Below are 16,405 nucleotides of genomic sequence, written 5' to 3'. Positions count from 1 at the left end.
TGTCCTGCTGACAAGAGACCCCTAGATCCTCAGAGACAGGCCACAGTGATCACAAAGCAGAAGATGGACAGTTTTAAGTTTGCAAATGGTCTCTTTGAGAAACATGTCCCTTGATGGAGCTGCGCTTAGCAACAGTGCCACGTGGATGCTATTGTTTCAGGGTAGAGAATGGAGCAGGGCTTGCCCTTGGTGCAGCACACACCCTGCAGCTCTGGCCAGCAGACTTAGTCCCCAGTTCTTGCAGCCCTCCAATTCCAGGGCTAGCATTTTCTGCACTGTCTCAGCTCTGCTCACTCCTCGGCACCAGGTAGCCTCAGGGGCATGCTCCCTCCCTTTAGCACCAAGTAGTGTCCTGGAAATACCTTCTATACCATCAGCATGGTGTGGGTGAGACACAACTACCATTTAAGCAGCAAAGCTGGCTCAAAGGCAGTTTTGTGCAGAGTGGGGCACAGGCAGGGGATAAAACAGCTCTCTGTATGGGAGCGACTGCATGGCCCCGCTCTCAGCTCCCAGCCTCTGCGGGTGAAAGATGAGGGTGGGAGATGAGGGAGATGCCACAAACACTGCTGCCAGGGTGAAGTTGCAACTTGAGCACCCAGAGTTGCCCCCACTGTGTGCACAGAATAGATGCTCAGCCCTCTCCTCACATTTACCCCACTCTGTAGCTACTCATCCACCCTCACTGTGGAGCACCCTCTATCTCTCCCACTCCTGTTCTGTGTTCTCATTAGCAGCTATGGACACTGCTTATTATTGAAAGCACTGATGTCCAGAGCTCCTTCAATAGTCACACTGCTCTGGAGACATTGTTGGTGCTGGGTGAGACAGCTGCTGCAGGTGCCCCATGTAGTTCTCACCCTATGCTCTGCACTTAGCCCTGGCTCCCACCTTGCAGTCCTGGTGCTCCTGCAGCCCCTGCTAGTCCAGCCTTGGGCTGCCCACAAAGGCCTTGCCCTGCGTAGTTCTGATAAACAGGCCAACATGAAAGGAAATTGATTGGAGGATTTTACTAGTTTCCATATTCCAGAAGGGAACAGTGCTCATTAAAAACAGTGAGGTGGCACAATTATCTGAGATCAAAGTTCTGAAGTCAGATTTCCTGCAAAGTGTTTTAGCTTCTTTGCAAAACTCAGAGTGCAGTAGCTCTAGCTATCATGATTTGCATGTATTTGATTAGTTCCCATCTACCAGCCATGGACTGCTCCTTGTGATGGGAGACACTTTGTACATATGCAGCAGGAGGCATCCTGTGTAGAGTCAGAATCAGCAGATGGGAGTGTCCCAGAAAAACAGGGCCCAGGGGCCAGGGTTGCACACAGGATCCGTTCAGCCACTCAGGGACCACTGGATCACCCACTGCCCTGCTGTAACCCCAAGAACAGCAGGGATCCTGGCACAGCCCTCTGGATGCCCTATCATCCCTCATGGCCAGGCTAGGATTCCTGGAAAGATGGGCGCTCCTCAAACTGGGGCCCACGGTGGGGCAGCTGCAGTATGTGGTGCCAGTGCACGATGCCGGTGCTGATGAGCGATGCTGGTGAGCAGTGGTGATGTGCGACGCCGGTGAGCGGTGCTGGTGTGCAGTGCCGGAGCACGATGCTGGTGAGCAAGGACAGCGAGCAGTGCCGCGGTGCCGTGACCCGAGAGGCGGCGGTCCGGTGGGGCAGCGGCGCCCCCTGGCGGCGGCGGGAGGATACGGCGTGCGCTCGCGAACGCACGCACACACGCGCACCTACCCCCCCACACACGCAAGCACGCGCACACACGCACACACGCACACATACATGCGCACACATGCATGCATACACGCACACTAATGCCACTAATGCTCACAGTCCACAGCATGCGGCCTGCAGTGTTTGCACACAATACATATGTGCACGCACAGCATGCACAGAGTGCTTGCAAACACATAACGCATACATGCGCACATGCACGTGCGCACACACACACACACACAGCCTGCTGCATATGCATGGAATGAATGCAAACACTTCACACTTTCACACAGTGTGAATACATAGACATAGTGTGCACACACTCAGATTCAGCTACCCAAACACTGGATGCACAGAAGCAGTGTGCACTGACACAATGCATACAAATATCGTGCATCCATACACAGAGTACACTCACGTTGTAACTGCATACAAAGTGTGTGCACACTCAGAACAGCGTGCACAGCTATGAGCCTGCAGAGTGCATGTGCATGCACATACATACAGACACACACACACACACTGAATGTATACACATGCACACACATACATTGTGTGGGCATACAAAAACATGCATATGAAGAATGTGCACTCTTCATCCTTCTTCCACATCACTGCTTGTTGGCTGTTTGGATCTTCAACACCTACCAAGGGTGCACATAGTCAGTAGTAGCTGTGTTCGGTGGGGTGCATGTTTTGGAAAAGACCAGGGGCCCAGCAAAGCACACAGTGGCAGCCAACCTCCCAAGTGGGTTGCAATGTCACAGTTTTCTCCTGCTGGTTGTTAGAAGAGGGGGTGCTGGGAGTCGGGCAGTGCTGTCTGCCCCAGGGCTGCATGTTCTCATCCCATGAGCAGTGTTTGGTGGGGGCTCTCTGGGCATCCAGTCCCAGTGCCCACAGCTGTTGGCTCCGCTCCTGCTCACAAGCCCTCTGCACTGGCCCCACTGATGGTGCAGAGTGTGCACCACAGCGCACCACAGCACACCACAGAGCACTGTGATGGCCCAGCACTCCGGAACAAGCAGCTCTGTGACATCGGTCTCAGCGCCACGGCACCGGGCCAACGCGGACACCGCAGGCAGCGTGCTCGGCTGCTGCACTGGTGTGAGAAGACTGGGGCACCAGCAGTTGCCTCATGCCGCTGGGGAAGATGAAGTTGTTCCCCCTCCTCTTGGTGCTGGCCACGTGCTGGCCTGCACACAATGCACAGAACAGCTGTGGGTAAGTAGCCTGAGGCCATGGGAGAGCATGTTTGGGGGAGCCTTGCAGGGAGCCTACTTGCCCCCTGGCTGCATGGGAGGCTCCGCAACCCAGGGCAGGAGGCTCAGCTCCTCTCCAGCACCCAGGCTCCCAGCACAGCTCACTGCAGGGCTACAGTTGCACACCACACAGTGTGCCTTGGCCCCACTGTCCACATGCTGCCACATGGGGTGGGGAGCAGGAGGGACAACGGACAACCTTCAGCCTGAGCAGAGTGGGGAGCAGTCAAGCATGGTACTAATGAGTTTCTGATTACAGAGGGACCTGTGGAGTTCGGCCCATGGCCTCTCAACACAACACAATGCGCGTCGTTGGTGGTACGGATGCTCAGCCAGGGTCCTGGCCCTGGATTGTCAGCATCCAGGTCCCCTGGAGAAGAGGCACCGGGCACATATGTGGAGGGACTCTCATCAGCCCACAGTGGGTCCTCACAGCAGCTCACTGCTTCATAAATGCCACGTAAGGATGCACAGGGAATGGGGATGTCCCCACAACACAGGCAGGTGCCCTGGCTGTTGCACATCAGCCTCCTCCCAGCCATCTGCTTCACAGCACCCATAGCGACTGGGCATTTAAAATACTCCAGCAGGAGGGTTTCCCTTGAGAAGGCTGGGCTTGTGCCACTGCTTCCTAGTAGCCTATTCTCAACGTTCCCAGTGCCCAAGGCATACAAGGACATTATGCCTCCATGCAAGGCTATAACTGCATCCCTCTCCCTACTGTAAACCCGGAACAGTTGGAACTGCCATTTTCCTACAGTGGATGGCTCTGCTCTCTCTAACCCCTCTCTCCATCTCCCTTCCAGCTATGTCGAGATGTGGCGTATAGTGGTTGGTGCCTCCAGTTTGCTTCAGATGGGCCCTGAGGTCCAAGTGCGCAATATTAAGAGGCTAGTGACGCATGAACACTATAATAATCGCTCACAGAGAAACGACATTGCCTTGCTGGAATTGGACCAACCAGTGCAGTGCAGCTACTATATACAGCTTGCCTGTGTGCCCGATGGCTCGCTGCGAGTGTCAGAGCTGTCACCTTGCTACATCAGCGGTTGGGGTGCCATGGAGGAAGGATGTAAGTTCCCAACAAGTGCTGGTGTTCCCTGAGTGCAGGCTCGACATACTGTCGAGACAGGGGCTGGGCTACCCAGACAGCAGAGGCAAAACCCAGGGCCAACCCAAAGGGACATATGCTTGTAGAGAGTTAGCCTTGACCCATTACCCAAAGCAAGAGATGGGAAGCATCAGTAAATATGCCTTGCAAGATCCAAAACCAGGTCCTTTGAAAGGCGGTGACCCAGACAAGGAGGGTGAAATGGCAACATGCTGCCAGGTACCAATTCCTTTATATGCCCACAGCTAAGATACGACCTGCCATCCTGCAGGAGGCCCTTGTCCACCTCATTGACAACCACATCTGCAACAGCAGCCAATGGTATGCAGGGGCCGTCAGGAACACCAACCTGTGTGCTGGCTATCAGCAGGGTGGCATCGACACTTGCCAGGTAGGAAGGTGCAACAAGCCAGCCCACAGCAGCGGGTGCAGCCCTGTCATAACTTCTCAATGTATGCTGCCTATGCTCTGCCTGGCCAGCTACTCATCCATCTCTGGGTCCCACCAGTGACAGCGCTCACCTCCCCTTCCCCTCTGCAGGTCCTAGACGAGAGGTCCCCTTGCCCCAGGTGCCTTGGGCTCTCCCCAGAGAGACCATCCAGTGCTCTTGGTGCTCCACAGGTCCAGATCCTCTCCCTGGAACAACCCTAATCCACACCCCCAGGATCACTGTGCAGACATGAGAGAGAACCCTACCTTACAGGCCCACGGGCCCTTCCCCAACGAGCTTCTGTAGGCTCCAGCAGCTGAGACGTGCCTCTGCGTGCAGTGCAGACAGCTCTGGGAAGTGCTGTTAGAGAGAAGCAGCCCTAGTTGTAGTGCTCACACTGGCCACCCAGCAACACCTTAAACCTCTCTCCTGCACTGCAGGGTGACAGCGGTGGCCCCCTTGTATGCAAAGATAGAACTGCCGACTACTACTGGCTTGTTGGTGTCACCAGCTGGGGAACAGGCTGCGGGAGAGCACATCAGCCTGGAATCTACACTTCCACCCAGCACTATCGCGACTGGATCCTGGTCCATATGGGACTACGGCCAGCAGGGCAGACAAGTGCACCACCAGTGTCTGCCTCAGGCCCATTCCAGAAGCCAAGGCCAATACCTGCAGATGCAAGCAGGCCTGGCTCCTGCCCATTTCCACGCAACAAGTTGGTGGACTTCTTTGCTCTGCTGCAGGAGCTGCTTCAGGTTATAAAGGAAAGCGAGGTTTAAGCAGCAAGACAAACAGGACACAGGGCAGGCTGCATATATGGTTACCATTTGCTTCTGGGGCAATGCCCACTGATCCAGAGGCAACCCCAGGGCCTAGGCCTGCTCTGCACAGCTCACCCTCTCTCGACTGCCTACAAACTCTGAAAGTTTACACAATTCCAGAAATAAAGTTGCCTATTCTCACAGCTGACCATTCCTCAGTCCAGTTCTGTCTTGGGGGCATAGCAAGGATTTTCATAGACAGCACCTGAAAAACGAGGTTGCATGCAGCCAGTTGGCCACAATTGCAAAAAGTCACCCGATGGGCTGAAATTCTGCCCAGTCAGAGAGGAAGTTGCTCAGAGCCACGCAGGCAGCAATGGGATGGAGAAGGCTGGCATACTGAGGCTAGGGAAAAATGATGTGGCATGAAGATGACTTTTGGTGAAAGCGTTAAGGTGGGCAAGCAGATGACTAGGCCCTGGCTAAAGGATTTGCTAACTGAGTAGACCAAGAGAAACTCCTGAACATGAGTTTCAGTATGAGAAACTGCTGAACATAACAAGTAACAGTGAGAAGCTGATGAGTTACAGACAGCATTACAAGGCACAGCTGGATTTCACAACTGATTAGGGGGAGTCATGTGAGAGTTGGCCAAGCTTCATAGATAACTGAAGGGATGTATAGGGAGTGGAATCTGGCAAGGGCAGTGGTATCTAGGAAGTCACATCAGTAATAACATGTCAACCTGAGATTAAGCAGGTAGCAGCATCTGAAATAGCAAAACTGGGTGCTCATGGCCCTTGTCAGATAGTTTTACTGTAGCTCCCATGTCTGTTCCCGTTCAGGGTGACATAGCACACCTCCAGCAAGTTGGGATCTGAGGATACCATGGCATACCCTTTGTTTCATCTTTATCATGGTTTGAATGAAGCTGTGCTGAGTCTGGAGATGAGGCTGTATTATGGTCCCTCCCTGAACAAGTCAGTATTTCTGTAAAGAGACCTCAGCCTGGCAGTGCAGTGTGGAGTGCAGTGTGTCTAATGACCTCCCTCTAGGAGGGTTGATACCCTCCCCAACTCACAGCTTGCCAGACCAGTACCCCATTGTCAGGGGTGTCACTGAGCCAAAGCTCCAGGCAGCTCTATGGCTGAACTCAGTTAGTACAGGGCGCTGGTAGATAGGTCTGGGATAGGGTGGGAGTGTGAAGCAACTGGGGCAGCAGAAGGCTAGGAGCAATGGCAGCAGGATGGCTTGGGGGTGCAGTCTGGGTTGCAGCAGGGCTGCAGGGCAGGATCTCTGCCTTTCCTCATCTGGCTTTCTCCAAACTCCATACGCTGTTCAAAAAGCACCTTTTGCAGTTTGATCTCCTTCAGCACTTGCAGAACTTCCGGCCCTGCACCACTCTGCACCAAGTCATAGTGCTCTGCAGGGTCCGACTCCAGATCAAAGAGTAGCGGGGGCACGTGGGGAGTAAGTGGGGTCAGCCCATGGCAGGCCTGGTCAGGGGTGGTATCACTGTGAAAGGAACCTGCAAAAGAAGCCCCCAAGAGCAGCTCAGTTTCATCTCACTAAGATTTGGACAGCAAAACCAGATTGGACTTCATCAAGTCACCCATGCAGAGGAGAGGAGCGCTGACCTTGTGTGAAGTAATGAGCCTTGTACTTCCCAAGCCTGACAGCAAAGGGGCCGTGCAGTTGATCAGGGGTTGGTGGATAATAGAACATCATCTGACGGGGACTCTGTGGGAAGCAACAGAGCCAAGGTCACCTATATGGCTGTGAGGCTGGAGGACAGGACCACATGGAGGCTCTAGGGAGTCATATAGGAACCCTGACATTATAGCCAGGATGGGGCAGGGGTAGCAATGAGCAACAGCATCCTACTTGCTCCCAACTTGAAGGAATTGGGATTATGTCCAGGCACTGCAGCCCTGGATGTTTGGCTTGACAACATGCTGCAGTTGTTAGAGCACGCCTCAGAGCAAATTGGAGAAGCCCAGGAACTCCATGGCATGGCCTGGGCCAGAAAACCTCTCAGCTCATGGCTCTCTCCCCAGACCCTCAGCTGGGGCTACTCACCAGGCAGACAGCCCCTGCCCCAGCCCCTGCCCCACACTCAGCCTCTATGTGCTGCGCTAGCCAGAACTTGCCTGTAGAACTCACCTTCCCCGATCCAAACAGCACAGGACTCAAGTCATAGCCGTCCAGGGCAATGCTGGGAAGAGCCACTCCAGCCAGAGCAGTCAGTGTTGGCAGGATGTCCAGGGTGCTTGCCAGCTCATGGGTCACTCCTATCACCACAGCAAGGCACAAGGAAAGGTTCAAGCACCTGATCCCATTCCCATCCCTGTCATCGTCACTTCTCTCATCTCCTCTACCTGCCCCAGAAAAGTTGGGCTTTAACAGTACCCTGTACTCCAGCTGGCATCAGCATGCAAAAGACAAGCGGCACCAAGTCTCACCTGGAATGATGTGGCCTGGCCAATAAGCTACTGCTGGTTCCCGCATGCCACCTTCATATGTTGTTCCCTTCCCACACCTCAGAAGGCCAGAGCTGCCCCCACGTGCCATCCGCAAAGTGGAAGGGCTGTGAGGGAAGACAGAGGAACAATCTCCTGTTAGTCTCACAGGTCAATGCTACCCCTTCCCTAATGCTGTCAGCAGGGCCATGGCACAACACACAAGGCACCAATGAGTGACCCTGCCACCCTCCTCAACCTTGCAAGGAAGGTGGCATGGTGTGATGAGGCTGAGGTGTGCGAGATGAGCAACCAAGGCACTAGAGACCAAGGTCACCCACTCAGGAAGGGAATTGGGAGGGGCAAGGAAGGGTTCATGCAACAGGTCCTATACAGAACAGCATTCACTCCCTCCCTCACTCCAGGTCACTAGGATCTCACAGGTAGAGATGTAGGTTATGCCACATAATGTCACTTGTGTCCCAGTCACCCAGTGCTTTGTTCCAGCTCTGCCATACCAAGGCAGTAGAATCTTACCAAGAAGGATGTCCGCCCTTGAGCCCACTCACCCATTGTCAGAGGTGAAAAACACCAGGGTCCTGTCCGTAAGACCATTGTCCTGCAAGGCCTGCAGCAACTGTCCCACTGAGCCATCAAATTCCAAGAGAGCATCACCAAAGGGCCCCCGCTGTGACTGCCCTGTGTACTCCTGGCTTGCAAACTGGGGGTAGTGTGTATGCTAGAGAAAAGGGGAGAGAAGACTGCTGTGCAAACTGCCAAAGCTGCACCTGGCTGCCATACTCACCTACAGACAGCGAACACCTTAGCTAGGACATGAAGATATGTGACAAGACCCATGAGATGACAGAGGGTTTGCCACCAGGCTTCAGAAACTCCTCTCAGAAACAGCACAAAGGAACTCAGTGCCAACAGAGGATGTGGAGTTTCATAGAGGGTGGGACCTTGCCTCAGATGGACTGCTAGCCCAAGGAGCAGGCAAAACTCCAGATGGAAGCAGCCTAAGAACATTACCAGGATGGTGCTGTCAGAAAGCTTCAGCACAGGAACATCAACTCCAAATCAGCTGCGGCAGGGATTTCCCCCTTCTTTCCTCCAGGTACTGACTTCTCAGTATGCATCTGGGACTGCAAGAGTCAAAGTGCTTCCCTGCTCTCCCCATAGGACAGACGCTCCCCCACCCTTCTACCCAGAGCAACCTTCCCCCTCTCCTACGTGGGAGGCATAGTAGAGCAGGAAGGGGAGGCCTCGCTGGGCACAGTCAGTGATGAAGTCCCGGGAGAATTTGTTGTAGAGTGGCACTAGATCAGGGAAGGAAATTGGCTGCTGCACAATGCTCTGGTTCCAGAGGAGTGGCACTGGCACTAAGCCCTGGTCACAAGTTCCAAAACACTTGATGTCAGGCGGAAAGCAGGTGAGATTCTGGCAGGGGCCCTGGAGAGAGAAAATAACATTTTGTCTTTTATCTGCATTGCAGAACAGTGAGGAGGAGTGCAAAGAGTCTCACAGCAGCCTACCACCAGGTCCATAGGCACCCCTTGGGTAGCCCCTTCCAGAAGCCCATAGACTAGGCTCACCCCAAAACTGCCAAAGGACCATGCTGCCACAATACAATTTTCTCCTGACAGCAATTCAGATGTTTCTTTGTACACCAAAAGCTAACCCTCGTTCATGCAATCCATAGCACATGACTGCTCTCCCTTGACAAAGGGCTGACATCCCCACACACTGTCACCCACAGCCTGAGACATGGCTCTATCACAGCAACACCTCAGAGGCAGGCTTTCCCCACTACCATCCATCTCCCTGTCCTGCAACCTCCCACCTGTCAGCAAAAGCACTAACCTAGTCCATGCACTCTCAGATATGAGCCTTGTATTCAGGGCACTTCAGGCCTCACACACTTGATCCAGCACTTACCTGGTCATGTGAGTAGGGCACCCCCAAGAAGTGGTCAAAGCCCTGGTTGGTGGGCAAGAAGGAGCCATTAATTCCCAGCCCCAGATGCCACTTGCCAACCATGGCTGTGGCATAGCCCTCAGCCTTCAGCACCTCCGCAATGGTGATCTCAGACAGTGGCAGGCCTCCCCGGGAGTCAGGGTTAAACACACCAGGGTAAACCCCAGAGCGCACCTGGAACCGGCCTGTCAGCAGGGCTGCCCTATAGATGAGAGGAGTAAGACAAGAGACAGGTATCACCCCCCAGACACAGTGCAGGGGGTACCCCATGCCACTCAACAGCCCACATCTCTTCTCCACTGATGGTCCTCACGTCTAAGGACCCGCTAGCTCAGCTGCCTGGTCTCACAGCTGCCACTGCCATCTCCCATGCCTGCCAGGATCCACAGTCCCCTTAGGCAGCAGCTGAATCTCTGGGCCTCCTTGATGGCAGTAGGCTGCTTGGCCACCCACTCCCCAGAGTGCTGCGGCTCTGCCTCAGGATGTCAAGCAGCACCTTGGTGCCTCTGCTGGCTGCACCATTGGGCCCTGTGGCAGATGGCAGCAGCCCAGGGCTGGCAGCAGCCAAGACGTACCGCGAGGGGCTGCACACCGCAGAGCTGCTGTAGAAGTCAGTGAACCGCAGTCCACGGGAGGCCATGAGGTCCAGGTTGGGCGTGGCAGAGGAGGGGTGCCCATAGCTCCCCAGGTCCCCAAAGCCCAGGTCGTCGGCCAGGAGCAGCACGAAGTTGGGGGGGCCGCTGGCTGCCTCATGCAGGACCAGCAGCCCCAGAGCCCAGAGCAGGCCCCGTCGCGGCGGCTGCATGGCCCTGTCGCCCGCAGGAGACGCCACCGCCCGCTGAGACCGCGCTTATCTGCGGGGGGAGGGGTGAACCTGCCGCCGCAGCCGCAGCGCCGGCCGGCCCAGCGAGGCTGCACAGAGAGCGGCAGAACCGAGCCAGCTGCCGCGGCACCTGCTGGCCGCCACGTGACCGGCGCGGGCGGCCACGTGATCCTGCAGCCGCGGGGTGTGACGGAAGCTGTAGTCCGCCGCGTGGCTGCGCCTTAAAGGAGCCGCGCCGGGGGTTCTTCCGCGGCGGGGCTGCTCACGGGCCCGCACTCGGCTCTGGGCGCTCGTACGGAGGGGCTCTTGGAAGTGGGGGTCCCCACGAGCCCCTATGCATGGTCCTCAGGCAGGCGGGGGAAGGCAAGTGTGAGGCACAAGGCGGTGGCCCCCTCGCTGCCGGGAAGCATGGGGCGGCCTGGCCTGTCCCCTTGCCGGCCCAGGCACCTCGCGCCGCAGAGCCCCGCAGAGCTCGGAGGGAGGGTCAGGGTCTGGTGCGGTGCAGAGCTGCACCTGTTTAACGTATCTGAAATGAGACTGAGCCAGGCCGCCCTGAGGGTGCACAAGTACAGCACCCTGGTATGGACCAGGGTTAACCCACCTGCGGGCAGGGGCAGCAGTCTTTATCCCTAAGAGGAAGCAGCTGTGAGGCTGGCTAAACTTGTCATCCTCATCTTATGGAGATGTGCACGTTTTATGCTCAGTCTGTGGGAATTGCTCTGTTCCAGGCTTTCCTTTTACACTAACCAGTACGTACTTCCCCCGACCCTGCCTTGCAGCCCATCTTCCACTGTATCTGTGCACTCGGCTCCCGCTTTTGCTACGTTACTATCTGTATCAGGTATTTCAGATGCACTTATTAGTTCATCTTGTACTACTGTGTTATTACTGATGTGGTTTTTTAGGTAGTGCTGCGCTTGCCAGATTCCACTGCCCCAAAGGACTTCAGTAATCCCTTAAATTATCAGCCATCAGGTGACTTTTTGTAATTGTGGCCAACTGGCTGCATGCAGCCTTGTTTTTCAGGTGCCGTCTATGGAAATCCTTGCTATGCCCCCAAGACAGAACTGGACTGAGGAATGGTCAGCTGTGAGAATAGGCAACTTTATTTCTGGAATTGTGTAAACTTTCAGAGTTTGTAGGCAGTCGAGAGAGGGTGAGCTGTGCAGAGCAGGCCTAGGCCCTGGGGTTGCCTCTGGATCAGTGGGCATTGCCCCAGAAGCAAATGGTAACCATATATGCAGCCTGCCCTGTGTCCTGTTTGTCTTGCTGCTCAAGTCTTTCTTCCCTTTAGGACATGCAGCAGCTGCTGCACCCCACTAAAGAATTCCATGAGCTTGTGGCGTGGATATGGACAGCGCATGGGCCTTGCTGATTGTGTAGGTATTGGCCTTGGCTTCTGGAATGGGCCTGAGGCCGAGAATAAATGACCCCATCTCCATGATGCTTCTTGTGGTGTGCTCATATGAAACAGGATCCAGTCATAATAGTGCTGGGTGGAAGTGTAGATTCCAGGCTGATGTGCTCTCCCGCAGCCTGTTCCCCAGCTGGTGACACCAACAAGCCAGTAGTAGTTGGCAGTTCTATCTTTGCATACAAGGGGGCCACCGCTGTCACCCTGCAGTGCAGGAGAGAGGTTTAAGGTGTTGCTGGGTGGCCAGTGTGAGCACTACAACTAGGGCTGCTTCTCTCTAACAGCACTTCCCAGAGCTGTCTGCACTGCACGCAGAGGCACGTCTCAGCTGCTGGAGCCTACAGAAGCTCGTTGGGGAAGGGCCCGTGGGCCTGTAAGGTAGGGTTCTCTCTCATGTCTGCACAGTGATCCTGGGGGTGTGGATTAGGGTTGTTCCAGGGAGAGGATCTGGACCTGTGGAGCACCAAGAGCACTGGATGGTCTCTCTGGGGAGAGCCCAAGGCACCTGGGGCAAGGGGACCTCTCGTCTAGGACCTGCAGAGGGGAAGGGGAGGTGAGCGCTGTCACTGGTGGGACCCAGAGATGGATGAGTAGCTGGCCAGGCAGAGCATAGGCAGCATACATTGAGAAGTTATGACAGGGCTGCACCCGCTGCTGTGGGCTGGCTTGTTGCACCTTCCTACCTGGCAAGTGTCGATGCCACCCTGCTGATAGCCAGCACACAGGTTGGTGTTCCTGACGGCCCCTGCATACCATTGGCTGCTGTTGCAGATGTGGTTGTCAATGAGGTGGACAAGGGCCTCCTGCAGGATGGCAGGTCGTATCTTAGCTGTGGGCATATAAAGGAATTGGTACCTGGCAGCATGTTGCCATTTCACCCTCCTTGTCTGGGTCACCGCCTTTCAAAGGACCTGGTTTTGGATCTTGCAAGGCATATTTACTGATGCTTCCCATCTCTTGCTTTGGGTAATGGGTCAAGGCTAACTCTCTACAAGCATATGTCCCTTTGGGTTGGCCCTGGGTTTTGCCTCTGCTGTCTGGGTAGCCCAGCCCCTGTCTCGACAGTATGTCGAGCCTGCACTCAGGGAACACCAGCACTTGTTGGGAACTTACATCCTTCCTCCATGGCACCCCAACCGCTGATGTAGCAAGGTGACAGCTCTGACACTCGCAGCGAGCCATCGGGCACACAGGCAAGCTGTATATAGTAGCTGCACTGCACTGGTTGGTCCAATTCCAGCAAGGCAATGTCGTTTCTCTGTGAGCGATTATTATAATATTCATGCGTCACTAGCCGTTTAATATTGCGTACTTCTACCTCAGGGCCCATCTGAAGCAAACTGGAGGCACCAACCACTATACGCCACATCTCGACATAGCTGGAGATGGAGAGAGGGGTTAGAGAGCAAAGCCAAGGCTCCTGCCTGTGTTGTGGGGACATCCCCATTCCCTGTGCATCCTTACGTGGCATTTATGAAGCAGTGAGCTGCTGTGAGGACCCACTGTGGGCTGATGAGAGTCCCTCCACATATGTGCCCGGTGCCTCTTCTCCAGGGGACCTGGATGCTGACAATCCAGGGCCAGGACCCTGGCTGAGCATCCGTACCACCAACGACGCGCATCATGCTGTAGTAAGAGGCCATGGGCCGGACCCCACAGGTCCCTCTGTAATCAGAAACTCATTAGTACCATGCTTGACTGCTCCCCACTCTGCTCAGGCTGAAGGTTGTCCGTTGTCCCTCCTGCTCCCCACCCCATGTGGCAGCATGTGGACAGTGGGGCCAAGGCACACTGTGTGGTGTGCAACTGTAGCCCTGCAGTGAGCTGTGCTGGGAGCCTGGATGCTGGAGAGGAGCTGAGCCTCCTGCCCTGGGTTGCGGAGCCTCCCATGCAGCCAGGGGGCAAGTAGGCTCCCTGCAAGGCTCCCCCAAACATGCTCTCCCATGGCCTCAGGCTACTTACCCACAGCTGTCATATGTGCCATATGCAGGCCAGCACATGGCCAGCACCAAGAGGAGGGGGAACAACTTCATCTTCCCCAGCGGCACGAGGCAGCTGCTGGTGCCCCAGCCTTCTCACACCAGTGCAGCAGCCGAGCACGCTGCCTGCGGTGTCCGCGTTGGCCCGGTGCCGTGGCGCTGAGACCGATGTCACAGAGCTGCTTGTTCCGGAGTGCTGGGCCATCACAGTGCTCTGTGGTGTGCTGTGGTGCGCTGTGGTGCACACTCTGCACCATCAGTGGGGCCAGTGCAGAGGGCTTGTGAGCAGGAGCGGAGCCAACAGCTGTGGGCACTGGGACTGGATGCTCAGAGAGCCCCCACCAAACACTGCTCATGGGATGACAGCGTGCAGCCCTGGGGCAGGCAGCACTGACCAGCTCCCAGCACCGCCTCTGCTAATACTGGTTATGGCTGTGGTAGACAAGCTGTGACCCAGGTGATGTCAGCTCTCCTATACAAAACAGTTAAATGCACATGCAGCACAGTCTTCCCTGGCCATGTTAAACTTACCAACACCATCTGGCAGGTTTAATGTATTCGCTATTGAAAAGCAATAGAACAATTCTGGTTCAACACAGCCTGGGGTAGCAGAGCACCTGGGGCCCTTGGTACATGTGGCCAAGTGCATGCAGTGTTGGGTACTGGGCAGAGAAGGAGGCAATTTCCATGTTGTTCACCCTCTCAAGCCCACATGATTCTCTCCGCAGCTGTCCATCCGGTTTGCACTGAACCTGTCGCCTTGCTACGCCACCCTGGCTGCCATTTGCTGCAGCCCTGACTGTCTGAACTTAATGCCCTAACAACACCTAGGTCACTGGGGCCCAGCACAGGTGGGCAAGAGCTTAAGGTGCCACTGTGACTGACCACTAAAGCCCTAGAGAGGAAGAAGAGTTAGAGGAGATGGGCAAGAGTGAGGTGCCCATGAAGCTCAGAAATTATATAGGGTGTGACTACCACAGCTCTTGCACTGATTTTATTTCAACACAAAGGGGACTGGAAGGTGGATTTTTTTTTTTTTTTTCCAAAAACAACTATGTCAAATGAATGGATCAATTGACTACATCCCAGTTGAGTCTGGACAGTGGGGCAGAGAGGAACCTCATGAAGTTCACCAAAGCCAAGTGCAGGGTCCTGCACCCCATGCACTAGTACAGGCTGGAAGCTGGAAAGCAGCTCTGCAGAGGGGGACCTGGGAGTGCTGGTAGACAACAAGTTAACCGTGTACCAGCAATATGCCCCTGTGGCCAATGGTCTCCTGGGGTGTATTAGGAAAACTGTTGCCAGCAGGTCAAGGGAGGTGATCCTCCCCCTTTACTCCATCCTGGTGAGTCCACATCTGGAATACTCTGTCCAATTCTTGACTCCCCAGTACAAGAGAGACATGGCATTACTGCAGTGAGTCCAGCACAGGGCTACAAAGATGATTAGGGGAGTGGAGCATCTCCCTACAAGGAAAGGCTGTGAAAGCTGGCCTTATTTAGCCTGGAGGAGAGAAGATTGAGAGGGGATCTTGTCAATGTCTACAAATATCTTAAGGGAAGGTCAAGAAGATGGGGCCAGTCTCTTTCCAGCAGTGCGCAGTGACAGGACAAGAGGCAATGGGCACAAACTGAAACATAGTAAGTTCCACCTGAACATTAGGAAAAACTTCTTCACTGTGAGAGGGACAGAGCACTGGAACAGGTTGCCCAGAGAGGTTGTGGAGTGTCCTTCTGTGGAGATATTCAAAACCCTCCTGGACACAATCCTGTCTAATGTGCTCTAGATGACCCTGCTGGAACAGAGGGGGTGGACTAGATGATTTCCAGAGATCCCTTCCAGCCTCAACCATTCTGTGATTCTGTGATCAACTAGTGAAAACACATCTCCCTTGGTTCATCAAAATAGTGTGAACATCTCCCTGAGTTAGCCAGACCAGTATGGGGTGAAGTATATAGGTTGCTCAGCTCAACACAGAGTATAAAAACTGAACAACTAACAAAAGAATTTTGAGTTGGTTTCAACCCACATATTCCTTTCCAGCGATTGGGGATGCCCAACATCATGACAGTGAGCATCTTCTAGAGACCTGTAATGGGAATCACACTTGTATTTTGATTGAACTGTATATTGCAATTACTGTATTTTACAAAGTGTAACTTACATTTGTATTGTGATTTCAGTAGATTGCTGTATCACTCTGCTAAATCAAAAATCCCATGTAATATCAAATATGCTCAAAGTAAAGTTCGATATTAAACATTACATCTTTCACGTGTGGAATATCTAAAAGAAGCTGGTCAGAGAGTATTGGACTCTGACAGGCACATGGCATGTTTCCACAGTGATCAGTTGCAATAATCAGCCCCCATTTACTTCCCCAGTTCAGGCACTTTCCAGAATCAACAGGGTTTAACAAAGGCTGCCAAGCCAGTACAAAACATTTTCCCGATCCTGGCAAGCTCACA

At 54.4% G+C, this 16,405-nt stretch overlaps 3 protein-coding genes across 3 annotated transcripts; 1 reads left to right on the top strand and 2 right to left on the bottom strand.

Moving 5' to 3' along the window:
- Positions 1–1,515: 1,515 nt before the first annotated feature.
- On the top strand, positions 1,516–5,317 carry ACR (acrosin). The gene is made up of 5 exons (XM_062578848.1): positions 1,516–1,540; positions 3,242–3,440; positions 3,787–4,052; positions 4,337–4,482; positions 4,962–5,317. The coding sequence occupies exons 1-5, from the start codon at positions 1,516–1,518 to the stop codon at positions 5,301–5,303; spliced, it is 978 nt and encodes a 325-aa protein (XP_062434832.1). The 3' UTR covers positions 5,304–5,317.
- Positions 5,318–6,083: 766 nt separating this feature from the next.
- ARSA (arylsulfatase A) lies at positions 6,084–10,693 on the bottom strand. Its single transcript, XM_062579184.1, has 8 exons — positions 10,297–10,693; positions 9,683–9,923; positions 8,978–9,196; positions 8,314–8,483; positions 7,748–7,872; positions 7,449–7,576; positions 6,923–7,025; positions 6,084–6,813 (listed from the first exon to the last, which is right to left on the bottom strand). The coding sequence occupies exons 1-8, from the start codon at positions 10,524–10,526 to the stop codon at positions 6,512–6,514; spliced, it is 1,518 nt and encodes a 505-aa protein (XP_062435168.1). The 5' UTR covers positions 10,527–10,693; the 3' UTR covers positions 6,084–6,511.
- A 945-nt stretch (positions 10,694–11,638) lies between these two features.
- On the bottom strand, positions 11,639–16,124 carry LOC134142265 (acrosin-like). The gene is made up of 4 exons (XM_062579134.1): positions 13,423–16,124; positions 13,072–13,337; positions 12,642–12,787; positions 11,639–12,162 (listed from the first exon to the last, which is right to left on the bottom strand). The coding sequence occupies exons 1-4, from the start codon at positions 13,599–13,601 to the stop codon at positions 11,818–11,820; spliced, it is 936 nt and encodes a 311-aa protein (XP_062435118.1). The 5' UTR covers positions 13,602–16,124; the 3' UTR covers positions 11,639–11,817.
- Positions 16,125–16,405: the final 281 nt, after the last annotated feature.

The sequence above is a fragment of the Rhea pennata genome, chromosome 1 (genome assembly GCF_028389875.1).
Source record: "Rhea pennata isolate bPtePen1 chromosome 1, bPtePen1.pri, whole genome shotgun sequence".
Classification (NCBI taxonomy): domain Eukaryota; kingdom Metazoa; phylum Chordata; class Aves; order Rheiformes; family Rheidae; genus Rhea; species Rhea pennata.
Note: the sequence above shows the minus strand (reverse complement) of the source record. Positions and strands in the feature narration are given on the sequence as shown.